Below are 15,958 nucleotides of genomic sequence, written 5' to 3' on the forward strand. Positions count from 1 at the left end.
TTTTTATTTGGAAACAGGGCCTCTTAGGCCATCGAGGCCTCCTGTCTCCGCCTCCCAAGCACGGGGATTACAAGTGTGCCAGGCGTGACAGTTTCTACTAAGTATGAACTTTGTAGTTCTGTGGTCTTTTTCCTTCTACTAGGTGAAAAGTACTTTTAGAGCAGGCTGTTTTCACTTTCTGTTCCGTGTTCTGCCTCTTGTGAAAATTACTTTCTTCTGGGCTTTGGACTTTGCTGTCAGGGAAAGAGCTTATCATTAACTTCCATCCTGAGGGAGCTCCCACGGTGACTCTGCAGTCTTCTATTCTTGGATACTTTGTTCCGCGGCCCTTCCCTGCTGCCCAGCAACCACCAGACCCTTCTTGGGCTTAACACTTCCCTGAGTCAACCTTGTCACATTCTCCACCAACCTCCCTGACCTGGGGAGAGTGTTGAGGCCCCATGGAGCCTGGTGCTGCCTGGAGAGCGCCCACAGCAGCTCGCTTTGCTGCTCAGGGCAGGCTTTTCCCGGCCTCTAGAGCCCGGCCTGCGCCCTGCAGGTTGTTTGGATATTGAGAGGCCTCGGGGACTGGGCGAGGACGAGCGAGGATCCTAGGGGTTCTTTCTTGCAGCCATTACTGCTTCCCAACATGTTTGCGTGATCTGGGCATTTCTTTCCTTTCTCTTACTGTTTCTTCACAAGCATGTGCCACGCCTGGCTCGTGATCTACCTTTTCAAGTTGAAATATGTCTGCCCAAGTTGTTATATTTTAAGAATATGTGTAATTTCTCCTTTATATTATTAACTTAGAAGAGCATGAAAGTTTAGCCCATAAAATCCTCTCTTTTACCTGCACTGGCCTTTGCATGCAGGCAGTTCTTAATGACTGACAGGCCGAGGAGGGACATGAAGAGGCCGCTCAGCACGAGCGAGGGAGGGCCTCGAGTCCCGATCGTAGTCATCGCAAACCCAGAGCCACACCGCGGGCGGGAGCCAGCACCCCCGTGGCTCCTGAGCCCTGGGCCTGTGACAGTCCCAAGTGCCGCGTGCCGTAACACACACTGGGTTCCCACCAGCTTCTTCTCATTTCTGCCCCTCGATGAAGATGTTGGGAGGTTTTAAGCGTGTGCGTGCCTGCCGGCGTGTTATTTTCTTTTTTTTTTTTTTAACTGCCATTTTTTTAATTAAATGGATGTTACTTAGAAAGTAAGACTAAAGATTATAAAGCAGAAGAACTTTATATTTTGGAAAAATATCTTTCACAAATAAAAAATAAATCCTCGAGAAGCAAAAAGCCTAAGAATAAAGAAAAAATATTGTTTACAATTTATATATCTGGAGATAAGTGAAAAAATAAGAGTGCTAAATTATTAATTCAAAACTTTGATGAAAGTAGAGATCCTAAATAAAAGAAGTTCTGTAATTTTGAAAAACACATAAATATAAAATGTTAAAGTAAAATACAGGTAGTTCAAAATCCTGGAATAGTGCAGTGAATTTTAAAGATTATTTCTTAAGTTCTGCAATGTTCATAGAAACAATAACACTTGGTATAATTTCTAAATGGACATAATATTTTGTACTATTAGCCTAAACTTTAATTAAATGTCTCTGATTATAAGCTAAAGATTACTTATTACCAGGGTAGTTTCTTTTGTACAAATATAAAACTTTCAAAATCAGAAGTATTCTTATTCAAAACTAGATGTTTTAGCAATTACTCAAAGAAATGTATATTCATGTACAAATATGCCACAATAAAATCTATTTTTTTTTCATAGATATCGCTGACAGAAGTCAGGCAGGAGAGGAGGCGGATAGCTCCTCTTCATTTTTTATTTTTACTTTTTTATTTTTATACAGTCCTGGGGATGGAACCCAGGGGCATTTTACCTCTGACCTACACCCCCAGCCCTATTTTTTATTCTTTTTTTTTTTTTTATTGGTGCACTGTATTCATACATCATAGTAGGATACATACTTTTGTAGACATACATGCACACTTTTCCCAGTCAGCCCCCACCCAATCCCCACCCCATTCTCTCCCTATCCCTCCCTCCCATGCTTGGCTTAGTAGTTGACATCTAGTATTATGGCAATTTATCTAAAATTAAAAATGATAATCTCACATAACAGTTTCATTTGTCTGATACCAAGCTTTTGATGACTTAAAGATAACATTTCAATATTTCTTTTTGCTTTCTTTCTTACCAGAGAATATTTTTTTCTGTTTTTTAGGTGAAACTATCATATATTTATGTATTTATTTTTCAGAAAAAAATCTATCCTAATATGGAATATGGAGTCTAGGTACCCAAAACAATCTTGAAAAAGAACAAAGCTAGAAGATATATATTTTCTGATTTCAAACCATATAAAGCTACAATAATTGAAACAGTGTAGTACTATTCTAAAGGCAGATATATAAACCATTGGAGTTAAATAAAAGCCTAGAGCTAAATTCTTCCCTATATTGTCAAGTTATTTTTGACAAGGTTTCCACGAACATTTGGTGGTGGAAATGATAATCTTTTAACTAAATATTGTTAAAAAATAATAATTACATGGAAAAGAATAAAATTGGACCCTTACCTAATCCCATATACAAATATTAACTCAAAATAGATAATAGACCTAAATATAAATCTTAAGACTATAAACTTTTAGGAGAAAATCTGGGTCATAAAACCTCACAACATTGAAATTGACAGTGATTTCTTGGATATGATTTCAATGGCACAGGCAACAGAGGAGTATACAGACTCCCTAAAAAATAAAAAAATAAAAAAATTGTATATCCAAAGACAATGTAAACAGAGTTAACAGTTACTAATAGAATGGGATAAAATATTTCCAATTGCTATATCTGAAGGTATATTAATATTCCAACTAGAAATCCTAAAAATTAACAACAATAAAGGCAAACAATACCATTTAGAGATAGGTAAAAGACTAACATAAATAATGAATCTCCACCGATAACCAATCTTAATTGTCTGTTGGATGGAAACTCTTGTTTCTCTGGTTCTGGTGTGTGTTACCTATTTCTTCTTTGTAGTTAATCTCTTTGAGTATTTTCTCTAGCGCTGGTTTTGAAGACATAAATTCCTTCAGTTTCTGTTTGTCATGGAAGCTTCTTATTTCTCCTTCTAATTTGATAGAAAGTTTTGCTGGGTAGGACATTTTTGGCTGGAAGTTGTTTTCTTTCAGAGTTTGGAATATGTTACTCCAAGCCCTTCTGTCTCTCATGACTTGGTTTGGGAAGTCTGGAGTGATTCTAATTGGTTTGCCTCTGAATGTCACTTGGCCCTTTGTTTTTGTTGCCTTTAAGATTCTCTGCTTGGCTTCCACAGTGGTCATTTTGACAATTATGTGGCGTGGGGATCCTCTTCTCCGATCCTGTCTAAAGGGAGTTCTATAAGTTTCCTGGACCTTTGTATCAACCTCTTGCTCTATGTTTGGAAAATTTTCTGCTATTACTTCTTTGAAGAGATTGTTGATCCCTTTGGTTTCACTTTCTTTTCCCTCCTCTATTCCAATTATTCTTAGGTTAGCTCTCTTAAAATGGGCCCATATTTCTTCAATATCAGATTCCTGCTGTCGGATATTTTTTTCTAGATTAGAAACTATGAGTTCATTTTTGGATTGCTCATCTTCTAAGAGCGAGATTCTGTTCTTCATGTGTTCTAATCGGTTGTTTGTGCTTTGAATTGAGGCCTTTACTTCATTAATTGCATCCTTTATCTCTTTTTGGCTCTCTCTGAGTTCTTTTCGAAGCACCTCTATTATTTCTACAGTTATTTTCCTGATTTGATCTTCTAGAAATCTCTGATTTTCTGTTTTATCGGGTTCTGATGTTGTGGGGTTGTGGGCATTTATTGCTCCAGTATTATTCCTCTTTCCCATGATTTCGGATGTTTGTGCCTTCTCTGGGTTCTTCCCTTGGGTCACTATGACTTCCCTTAAGGTGTTCTGGATCTCGAGTCAGTAGTATCTCAGACCCCACTACTCCTTTACTGGGTTGTATCACAGAGTCTCCGACCCAGAGAGTCGATAGAGGCTGCTTTAGACTGGGGGGGGGTGCCAGGTTGCACGTTCTCCTATGGTGTGATATCTCTGCCACCGCCCCTCCCCCACTGGGTCAAGTCCCAGTGAGTACAGTACTGGGATTTCTCCTCTGTGGCCCGCAATTTGACTCACTGTTCTTGAGTACGCAGATGTAGCTGTACTGGCCTCGCTGAATTCGCTGCTGCCGCCGGTGGCAATATGGCGCCGCTGCTATGCCCTCGCTATGGGGCTGGCGTTTTTCTTCTTGATTTTGATTTCTACTCTGAATCCCTGCAGTGTGTGCTGAGCTCGGCCACTGGGAGCTTTAGATGCTCTCTGCGCGGAGAAATCCCGCCTAGCTGTTCCGCAGTGGCTCACCACGGCTTGCTGTAGCCGTCCGGTGAATTCGCCAGTGCCTCCGGCAGTATGGCGCTGCTGCCGTGTCTGCCGTGTCCTCGGGCGCAAGGCCGGTGTATCTCCTCTGTGGCTCTGTTCTCAGTCCGCTTTCTCTCTGGAGCCTGGTGATTTTTTGTTTCACTGGCGATGGTGTTTTCTGGCTATGAAAGGCGCTGATTTTGTGGTAATGGAGATTTGTTGTTAGCGGGGCTCTTAAGCCCCGCTTTTCTCGGTCGCCATCTTCCCGGAAGTCCGTGTTATTTTCTAATGTTAGTTTTGTCTTTATATGTATTTATGGAGATTTTTCGTCCTGGTCCTTTCGAGACCGCCCTGCTCTGTTGCGGCCTGGCCTAGCTCCTGAGCCCCGGTGCTTCCGCCCAGCTCCCAGGCCCAGTCCGCAGGCGCATCGCCAGGCCGGCATGACGAGGGCGCGAGTGGAGGCCTGGAGCGGGCGGCCTGGGTATGTTTATGTGCCTCTGCATCTATGTAGTCATGTAAAGTACGCACTTAAAGTATTCTCAATGCGCCAATAAAAGATGAAAAAATAACATATTCCCTCATAGCAGTTTTTTAAAGTAGTATTAAAAGCTTATGACACATTTAGTTGTCTTAAAGTCCTGCCCATGTGTTATTTGGGCAGAAGCAGCTGCTTTTCCTATTTTTGTACTGGTTGTTTATACTCCATATGTTTAGGTAACTGCAACTATTTAACTACAAATAGGCCCTTTCTTCCAAGTCTGGCATATGATATCAGATAATTCACTCTTCTGATTTTTTTGTGGCCCTGGGAATTGAACCCAGGGGTATTCTGCCTCTGAGCTACACCACCAGTTTGACCTTATTTTTATTTGTAAACAGAATCTCACTAAGTCGTAAAGGGTCTCTAAGTTGCTGAGGCTGGCCTCAAACCTGTGATCCTCCTGTCCCAGCCTCCCAAGTACTACTGGGATTTCAAACGTGGGCTACCACGCCTGGCTTAAATAGTTCTCTTTGGATTTGGGAATTCAGCGATTCCGGTGGGACCAGTCGTACAATGCCATAGACAGCTTTGGCTTCTTGAGGCCACTGCCTCTGCAGTCCGGCCCATGCGCCCACGCGCGAGGCGCTTGGCCTGTGCTTCGCCCCTGTTCTCTTCAAGCACGTCAGTCTTGCTAGTTGCTGAGGCGGCTCGAGCCCGCAATCCTCCTGTCTCAGCCTCCCAAGCACTAGGCTGTCAGTGTGCGCCCTGCCAGTCTCAGGTCCAGATTTGCAAGACAGAAGCACAACGCACCAGACCGGCCTCTTTTTGGGATGTGAACATTTTGCCCTTGGTCTAGCCAGCCCTGGGTACGGGTACTTTATCGTTGATAGAGGGTAGACGGAGGGCTTTGCAGAAATCAGTTTCTCCCTTCTGCATTGAAAATTGCTAAATTTAAGCAGACCGAGTTTGTAATAGTGTATGAGGTTTGTTTTGTTTTTTTGGTAGTACTAGGGATTGACCCCAGGGACCTTCTACCTCCAAGCCACACCCCCAGCTAGTTTAGCAACAGGTCTCAGGAGGTCGATGAGAGTCTTAGTCCTTGCTGAGGCTGTCCTTGAACCTGTGGTCCTCCCATCTCAGTCTCCCAAGTACTAGGATTACAAGCATGTGCCACCACACCCAGCTCCTCTGTAAGGTTTTGAATTTGAAATTCTTTAAAGGTCTTCCTTGCCATTTCCTGAGTTTACTGCTCATTTTTTGGTAGTACTGCTAGCCAGATGTATTTTCAGAGAAACAAATAGCCTGGTATTATTATTGGTTTTGTTTTTTGGTGTGTGTGGTACTGAGGATTGAATCCAGAGGCATTCTACCTCTGACCTACATCCCCAGCCCTATTTTATTTCTTATTTTGAAACGGGGTCTCCCTGAGTTACTGAGGCACCCATCAGCCTGTCCTCGATTCCTGCTGTCGCAGTCTCATGGCTGAGGGGCTGCAGGTGTGCTCCACCACACCCAACACTAACTATCTGTCAGTATGTTTATGGTGTCGTTCTTCTGGTCTCTAGTTAGGGAGTGGTCTGGTACGTTGTGCTTGTCTTGCTAGAGGGCCACACGCGTACTAGCTTAGGTAGAGGGGGTTGCTGAAGTGCACGACAGTCACGTGTGTGCACTAGTCTATTTTCCGTGGTTGTGTAACTGCTCCAATGTGCTTACTGCAACTGGAGAAGGTGTGGGCTCCAGTGATCCTTGGCTGTTTGTGGAGTACAGTCCATCAGCAGCGCTTCACCCCGGGCCAGGAGCAGCTGGGGACCTTTGAGAGATGCAAGTCCGGGCAAATCTGGACCTGAGACTGGCAGGGCGCACACTGACAGCCTAGTGCGTGGGAGGCTGAGACAGGAGGATCGCGAATCTCAAATGTCTCAAAATGAAAAAAAGAAAGGGCTGGGGGTGTAGCTCAGTGCTACCGTGCCCTGGGTTCAGTCCTCTCCCCCATCCCCGTTGCTCTACCTATGGGCGTTTGGGGAGCATGGCTGGAAAGCCAGGCCCCTGGTTGTTGACTGCATCTTAACTTTTGTTTGCCAGGCTCCTGTAGATCCCAGCTGCTCGTTGCCACAACCAGTCGTTGGTGATGATGCTGAGGCTTATAGAGGTGAAGTTAGGTTTCCCAGGACTTCAGAGCTAGCCACTGGCTGAGCTGAAAATGAACCCAGGTCTATTTAGTTCCTTAACAGTCCTCAAGAAGTTTTGGGGGAAATGTTTGATGAAAGCTAATGGTTTTAGGTGGTTTACATAAACCACATTTGGGCCCCTGTTAAATATACTGGCATCTTATTAACAGTGCTTTGGCAGATTGTAACTATTGTTTAGGGATTTTTTTTTCTTTTGGTGCTGGGGGTTGAACCCAGGAGCATTCTACCTCTGAGCTCTACCCCAGCCCTGTTGTATTTTTTTATTTGGAAACAGCCTTCCTAAGTTATGGGGGCCTCACTAAGTTGCTGTGGACGGCTGTGAACCTCCTGTCTCAGTCTCTCAAGTTCTGGGATCCCAGGCGGGCACCACATGCCCAGCTAGGGCATGAATCTAAAGTAGATTTTTTATGCTAATAAATACAGAGCTAAACATTTGCATTCTGAGCTCTTCCGTGTCTCTGCAGACCTTGGAGTAGAGCTGTTGTTTAAGCGCTCCATTGTACTCGAGGGCTGGCAATTGACCTGTGTAGTTGCGATTTCATGCCTGGCTTCTTTCTACTCGCAGGCGCACGTAGATGCACAGGTCAGGCCAGGGCTAGTGACTGACCGGGGCCGTGTGTCTCCGCTCACTTTGCGCTTTGACTAACAGGTAAAGTACACGATGCTTGCCTGAGGGGTCTGCCATGGTGTTAAACCCACCATGAAACCGGCATCCTGGTGGAAATGCGTATTTCAGAGTGTTCTGATTTGAAAAATGTTGTTTATCTTTGTAAGGGAGAACAAAACGAGTTGTTTATTTTGTAATGCTAATGGCTGGAGAATTCCTTTTCTGGTATTTCAGGCAGGTGTAGTAAGACCTAGGTCACGGGCCGGGGCCGGCAGGTCATCAGGTAGCCACGCTGCTGGACACAGACGCTCCACGCCACACAGGTAGCAGCCGGGGCAGCTGCTCAGCGTGGCGGGCAGCTTCCCCCACGCCCGCCGTGGGTCCTGCCCTCCTTTCCAGGTGCTCCTTGGTCGTCACTGCCCAGCTGGGTAGAGCAGGAAGGGCACTTGGGAGAAAGCGTTCTCTTCTTGCCACGCCACCCCCGTGCCTAGATGGGTGCCCCTGACAGGGAGACAGGGCTCACTGTCTGCGCAGCTGCCCAGGGCGGGGGTCAAGCACGTGGGCTAGATAAGTTGGTTGGTTCCAGGTTCAGCAAAAAAGCAAGTGTTCGTTGGAACCTTATTTCTTTTGGAGCAAGAATAAACCAGGTAAAGGATCAGATAGTAGATATTTTAAGCTTTACCCACCACAGAGTCTCTGCCACATACTCTTTTTCTCCCTAAAGCAATCCTTTAAGAATGTCAAAACCATTTTTAACTGGCAGGTTGTGGGTTGGATTGGGTCTGTTTGCCAACTCCTGTTCTTATTTCCTTATGACTAATTTTCAGTCTTTTGTAAATCTAGTATTTAATGAGTTTCCTTTATAAAGTTAAGATTTTGAGGCAGAAGTATAAGCAGTTTGTAGGCATTTATAGTGTATACTTGATCGAATGTGTCTTGGTTAATAGTATTTCACCGGATTTGCTTTTTTGTGATTTCTTAGCATTTTTCATTATACTTTGCCTTTGTGTATGTTACAAGATATAAAGATTTGCTATTTTAATTTAAAGGTTCAGGTTAAGTTTTTTTTTTTTTTTTTTGTGGTACTGGGGTTCCTGGAAGCCCTTCTACCTCCGGGATACACTCCCAGACCTATTTTATATTTTTATTTGGAAACAGGGTCTCTTAAGCCAGCATGTGCGGCTGGCTTCGAACCTGCGCCATCCTCCTGTCTCTGCCTCCCAAGCGTGGGGATGACGAGCGTGCCCACCACGCCCGGCCAGGTTAAGTTTTTAACTGGAGTTTTCTGACTCCATGTGGAAAGAGTACTGGACTAAGTTATATGCTGACGTGATAACACGGGGCGTTTGAACACGCATGACATCTTTCAGTTAGTTCTTGACTTTGCTAAAGTATTTAAAATACGTAAAATGAACTGGTCAATTTGTAGACATCCTTGAATCAAAATTTCCGTGTAAAACTTTAAAGACAGATAGACTGACATAATGATAAGTCCCTCCCCCCTTTTGCGGTACTGGAGATGGAACGCGGGCATTGCACCTCTATGCTACACCCCCAGCCCTGTCCTTTAGTCAGTCTGTCTGTCTCTGTCTCTTTGTCCCTCTTTTTCTTGGTTGTTTTTTTTTTTTTTTTTGGTAATACCAGGGATGGAATCCAGGGGCATTGTACCTCTGAGCTACACCCCCAGTCCTATTTTTTAGTATTTTTATTTTTTGAAACAGGGTCTCACTAAGTTGCTGAGGCTGGCCACAAACCACAATCCTCCTGTGTCTGCCTCATGAATGCTGGGATGACAAGCGTGCGCCACCACGCCCGGCTTTATTCTTTATTTTGAAACAGGGTCTCACTAAGTTGAGGAGGGCCTCACTATAAGTAGCTGAGGCTGGCCATGAACCTGCAATTCTCCTGTGTCAGCCTCCCAAGTACTGGGATTACAGGCATGTGCCACCACACCTGAGTTAAAGGGTTTTTAAACAGAAATTACTTTTATGATATTCTTTACATTTCATAGTATTATTATCTAAAGCTTATTCTCTTGGGAGCTTCTTAGAGCATCCTTAAAATGCTTATATTTTAAATTCTGTGACCATATATTTCATAATTGAAGCCCACTGTCCAACATCCAACTATGTAAAGTGAATATACCTTTATAGATCTTGAGTAACCTGCTATGGTGCAGTTTGTGTTTCTTTTTATTCCTGGATTGACCAGCGTGACTAATAGCGTAAACAAACTTTACCCTCCATGATGTCTATTTATTATTTTTTTTATTTTATTTATTTATTTATTTATTTATTTATTTATTTATTTATTTTTGGTGCTACTGGGGGTGGAACCCAGAGGCTTCCTACCTCTGGGCTATACTCCCAGACCTATTTTATATTTTATTTGGAAACAGGGTCTCACCAAGTTGCTAAGAGCCTCACTAAGTAGCTGAGGCTGGCTTCGAACCTGTGCATCCTCGTGTCTCAGCTTCCCAAGTGCGGGGATTACAAGCGTGCGCCACCACTCCTGCCAATCTCTATTTTTTTTTTTTTTTTTTAATTATTTTGAGGCACCGGCCCTGGTGGCGCACACTTGTAATCCCCACGCTTGGGAGGCAGAGACAGGATGATTGCACAGGTTCAAAGCCAGCCTTGCTGGCTTAAGAGACCCTGTTTCCAAAAAATATATATATATTTTTTTTTTTTCATGAAAGATCAGATCAGGATATGTTACTAATATATAATATAGGTGGGCTTATCAAAACATATAGTTGAAAGAATATACATCTTTTTCATTTTAACCCAGGGTTCTTGTAACATGGATATTGACATGAATTTTTGGTGATGATTGTAACAGGGCACATTTGACTGTAGTGAAGCGCCAGCTGATGTAGAAGTTTGATTTTGGGGTATCTGTTTTACCAGGCTCTGGTTTGGGATTTCTGCAGTAGCATCTTTGACAAATGGGAACGACCCTCGAGTAGGCCCGTTCCTACTGATGTCTTACTTCCATCCTGTCCTCTTGTCCTCTTTTGGCCAGAAGTGGCCTTTGAGATGTTCTCTAGACAGCAGCCTCTCCGTTATCTAGTGGTCCCTCTGTTTGTGTTCCCATTCGTGGCAAAGAAGTGCCCGCTCTGTCTCTGAGTTGAAGAACTCAAGCTTGAGTCTGTTGTTGGGGTGGAGGTGGAGCTGAAGGAGGAGTGCGTGTGCGGAGCCGCTGTGTGATCGTTTTGATTGTCAGATGTTTTCCCAAATAGCCTAGGAGACTGTCTCTAATTCTTTACGACTTAGGTTCCAGAATTTTAGTTTCTTTATTAGAAATGGCATCGGGTTTACCATTTTATAGCTTAGGCTTTTAGCTACGAAAGAGCTGGCAGTGGCTAGAAATGCGGTTTGCAGTGGGACTCGGCTCCTTCGTGCTCTGGGAGTCCTAGTTAGGGCTCATTGCTTGTCAGGTGTTGCCGAAGACCAGAGCAGGGCTATTACTAATACATGATGTAGGTGGGCGGTTCTGTGTGAGGGTATGTCCTTAGCACTCATGAAAGGGTTCCTTCCTGCCTTTCCCAACATAAATTCTTAGCAAAGTGTGGTTGAATTATTGTGCAGGTTAAAGTCGTCCCAGGTTTTAGCTTTGAGCATTTTTAAGTCAATATTTTTTAACCAATAAAATTTATTTTCTGAGAAGGAAAAAACATCTTGCCAGGGTTACTTAATAAAAAAATGTTATAGGTTCAATATATAACTTATTTTACTTATATGTGAGCCAGGTTGGCATTTTAGATGATAATACCCAACTGAAATTTGAATTATGGAAAGTTAATACGTGAAGTTGACATTTTATGAAATACTCTCTGCATTTTGTTTAGACCAGCATGTTCTGGAAATTTGATCTTCACTCATCATCCCACATAGACACACTTCTAGAAAGAGAAGATGTAACACTGAAGGAATTAATGGATGAGGAAGATGTTTTACAGGAATGTAAAGCTCAGAACCGCAAACTTATAGAATTTCTGTTAAAAGCAGAATGTCTGGAAGACTTAGTCTCGTTCATTATAGAAGAACCACCTCAAGACATGGACGAAAAGATCAGATACAAGTAAGAAAAAATTCCATCTTCTCTAGGGTGGGGCTAAAGTGAAGCGGGTAGATCGCAGCTCGTGCTGTCTGAGGGTCCTCTGGAGCCGTCGCAGGTCACGATGGTCAGCAGGGACGGCTCAGTGGGGCACTTGCCCGTCCTGGAGCAAGTCCAGTGAATCTCAGAGGTCCAGAAGGCTTTGTGGAAGGGCAGTGTGCTTTGTAGACAGTGATGACCATCCCTTAATAAGTAAGACAGTTCTCCTTCACGGAGAGCAAGTCAGACTCAGTGACGCCCAAGGCTGCGTGGCCAGTCTGCGCTGAAGCTTGGGCTGTGAAGAGCATTGCTGATACAATGAACGCCGACCTCTTGTGACTGGAAATCAGGGCACGGGTCTTGGTGAACATTATTAGCAATGCTATATTTAAATAGGTAACACCGTGGATAACTGCAGTGGGTTTATGTACTCATTACTAGTTTAAAATGCTTACAAACAGAACAACACAGGGCAACAGAACCCTTCATCACCATCGCTTTTAATATATTGCCATTGCTTTGTACCCTTGGAAGCCCTCTAAGAACTTCCTAGGTACGTTAAGTGTTAGGGTTTTAGTTACTTCTCCGTGTCCAGCTCTCTTAAAGTAGTTGGCTCCCTCCAACCCTGAAAATAGAGACAAGAAGTCATTGGTGGTGCGTCCCAGAAGCTTCACGGAGCAGGGAGCATTGTGGCCTTTTAGTAGTTTTCCCTTTGTCCTTCCCCTAGGCTGACCCTCTATTCAGATATCTGTTCTTTTCTTCTTGGAGGGACGATTTTGCTGTGAGGGAAATAATACTAATGTTTTCAAATTGGTGGTGGTCAAGGATGTCCTGTTCTCTGCCAGCCATTAAGATTGACAGCTAGCACTCAGTGAAAGCTTCCATTCAGATGAACACCTTAAAAAAAAAGCCAGGCGTGGTGGCGCGAGCCTGTAATCCCAGTTCTTGGGAAGCTGAGGCAGGAGTTGCGCAGGTTTGAGGTCAGCCTCATCAGTACAGCAAGGCTCACAGCAACCTAGGGAGGCCCTGTTTCAAAAACACAAGGGTCAGGGCTGCAGCTCAGAGGTGGAACACTCCTATGTTCAACCCTCAGTACCACAAAAAATAAAATAAAACAACAAAGAAGAAAGGGCCAGGCGCCTGCCTTAATCCCAGAATTTATGAGACTGAGGCAGGTTAATCACAGGTTTGAGATCAGCCTCAGCAACTTAGTGAGATTGTGTTTCAAAGTAGATGGTTAAACAAGGCTGGGGGCGTAGCTCAGAGGTAGGATAGGTGGAATTCCCCTGGGTTCAATTCATAGTACCACAAAAATAAAAAAAATTTTTTTGGTGGTACTGGGGGTGGAACCCAGGTCTTTTTTTTTTTTTTTTTTTTTTTACCTACAGGCTATACTCCCAGACCTATTTTATATCTTACTTATATCACTAAGTAGCTGAGGCTGGCTTTGAACCTGTGCGATCCTCCTATCTCAGCCTCCCAAGTGCTGGGATTACAAGCGTGCGCCACCACACCCAGCAAAAAAAGTTTTTCTCTGGTTTTTTTTTTTTTTTTTTTGGTGGTACTGGGGTTCCTGGAAGCCCTTCTACCTCCGGGCTACACTCCCAGGCCTATTTTTACATTTTTATTTGGAAACAGGGTCTCCTAAGCCAGCCGCACCTGCGCGATCCTCCTGTCTCTCCCTCCCAAGCGCGGGGATTACAAGCGTGCACCACCTGGCCCGGCCTGCAAAAAAATTTTTTTAAAAAGGAAAAAATATCCAGTAATAGTAATAGGAGCATGTTCCCATCCCTCAAAAGATGCACGCGCCGCTGCTCCGGCATTCCCTCCACAGGGACCCAGCACACGGTAGGTGCTGCCCGAATGGGGGCGTATCCCCGTGGAAGGTGTCGTGGTCTGGACCCCAGAGCAGGGCTCCCCGGGCCCCCAGAGGGGTGGCGCCTTCTCTTCACGCTCTGGGGACGTGGGCAGGCGGCTTACCTTCTTGCTGTGCTCCCTCAAGTGCAACAAGCGGAGCAGGCCGACCTTCCCGAAGTGCTCATCTTACCAAGGAGAAATGGTGCTCCACCCCTCCACTGGTTGCCACTCAGGAGACTGGGAACCTCGGTGGGTGGTCCTGCCGCGCCCCTGTGCTTTCTTGCTGGTCGAGGCTCCCTGGACACCGCTTCCTGGGTGTTCTGGATGGACCCTAGGGAGGAGCGTGACTTGAGTGGCCCGAGCAGAGCCGCCGCAGTGCACATTGTGCGCGGGTGATGGAGCCTGTGGATTAGCGGAGGGCGTTTGCAGGTGGGATCTGAAACCTTTGCAGAATCAGGATTGACTCTAGGCGCCTAGGAAAGCTCAGGGCTTTCTAGTTTGGGGATAGTGGGATGGAGGCTGTGTGAGGTGAGCCTGACCGAGCCTCCCGGTTGTTAAGGAAGTCTTCCGGAGGAAACAAAGCAGGGTGAAGCTGGGCTGCCACGTGTGGGAGGGGCTCCAGGAGAGCCGTCCTAGGAAGGGGCCCTTTGGCTGGGGCAGGAGGGCGCCGTGGGGGTGCCGGGCAAGCACTGTCCAGGCACACGGCAGCCAGTACTGGCAGGAGGCACTGCTTGCCTGTAGTTCCAGTCCTTGACTGAGGCAGGGGGATTACAGGCTTGAGGCCAGCCTGGGCAACTTAGTAAGATCTTGTTTCAAAATAACAAGTAGCCAGGCATGGTGGCACATTCCTGTAATCCTGGTACTTGGGAGGCTGAGAAAGAAGGAAGGATTGCAGGTTCAGGGCCAGTCTCAGCTACTTAGCAAGATCCTATTTCAAAATAAAACAGGAAAAACGCAGGGGGTGGAGGCTGAGGGGAGTCAGGTTCAACCCCCATACCAAAAAATAAAATAAGTTTTAAAAAGGGCTGTGTGTATAGCTCATTGAGAACCCTGGGTTCAGTCCTCGCTACCACAAAATAAAAGAGAAATGCGAACAGCTGTCATTCAGTGACCACTAACTCCAGTCCTTCCCAGTGTTTTGCATATATTGCCCTTCCTCCATAGGACCGCTGCCTAAATATTACAAATCTAAAACTGAGGCCCAGAGAGGTTAAGTACCTTGCCCACGATTATACAGCTTGTAAGTGGTGGAGATAGGCCCTGAGCCTGGGAGTGCGGCTCCTGTAGCTTTAACTGGTAGCACAGGCACTCTCTCCTTGGGACGGTGGTTACTTTACAGGAGGTATGTCCTGGCATCTTGGGGTGCCTGTGTTACCAAAGTGGAGACTTAAGAGCCATACCCTATAGAAGATAGCTGTGTGGTGCGGAGAGCCTTGTGCCCACGCACCTGTCTGCCACGCCGTGGTCCCTGCCCGCCTCCAGCCTGCAGGGCTCATTTGGGCTGTCCCGCCCCGCCGTGCTCTGTGGTCTGTCGAGACCCTCGGCGCCGGGCCGCATCCCCCGCGGCTCCCCTTGCGGCTGCTTTGGCCCCTGTCGCCCCACGTCCGCGCCAGTGTGAGCTCGCCGCTCCTGGCACCCAGCTGGCACCGGGGCCTGGGTCAGAGTCTAAGCTGTGACTCCTAGAGACAGGCAGGAGGCACTTGGTGGAGGAAGGAGTGAATGGGGAAGATGAAGCCATGGCCTGGACTTCAGAGCGCGTGCGCAGAGGGGCGAGGCCTTGCTGAAGCCACGGGAGCGTGTGAGCCAGGGTCACGTGCTTTCTGTGGGCGTGTCCCCCATGACATCAGAGAGGTTGGCATGGGCTGGCTGGGCGTCTTGGAGGGCTGGCTCTCATGGAGAGCATGGTTTTTGGTGTACAGCTTCCCTGGTTGGTAACTCATGCCTCATTTCCCCCGTCAGTAGTCTTCTAAGAGCCCTTGATAACTTGAAAAAAAAACTTTGCAGTACCATTTACAACCCATCTGAGAATAGAGTGGCCGGTCCAGGTCCCTGCAGCGTGCCGGCCGCGGCTAGCGCCGTGCGCAGTGCAGTTCCCTGGAAGCCAGTGGCCCCACAGTGGTAAGTTGTGTTGCTCCCGTGCCACAGCGGGCTGCCGGTGGTGTGCCGGCGGCTTTGCCTTGGCCCTGCGCCGGCCGGCTGCGGAGGCTCACCCCCTGCAGCACGGGCTGCGGAGGCTCACCCCCTGCAGCACGGCCTCCCCTGGCTCTTTAGTCCTAGGTGTGGGGAAAATGCCTTCTTATTAAAACTTGGTTGAAAAGCAAATTT

The 15,958-nt window shown here is 46.0% G+C and overlaps 1 protein-coding gene across 12 annotated transcripts in view; it reads left to right on the forward strand.

Moving 5' to 3' along the window:
* Positions 1-11,534: 11,534 nt before the first annotated feature.
* The window catches only part of PPP6R3 (protein phosphatase 6 regulatory subunit 3), a gene marked incomplete at both ends in the record, with an annotated part of 72,748 nt that continues 68,324 nt past the window's right edge, over positions 11,535-15,958 (forward strand). For all 12 annotated transcript variants that reach the window (XM_080697790.1, XM_080697794.1, XM_080697795.1 and 9 more), the window contains one exon: positions 11,535-11,761. In XM_080697790.1, the coding sequence (XP_080553916.1) occupies positions 11,535-11,761 (227 nt within the window). The remainder of the gene's footprint in view (positions 11,762-15,958) is intronic.

The sequence above is a fragment of the Muscardinus avellanarius genome (genome assembly GCF_963383645.1).
Source record: "Muscardinus avellanarius genome assembly, chromosome: 1".
Lineage (NCBI taxonomy): Eukaryota > Metazoa > Chordata > Mammalia > Rodentia > Gliridae > Muscardinus > Muscardinus avellanarius.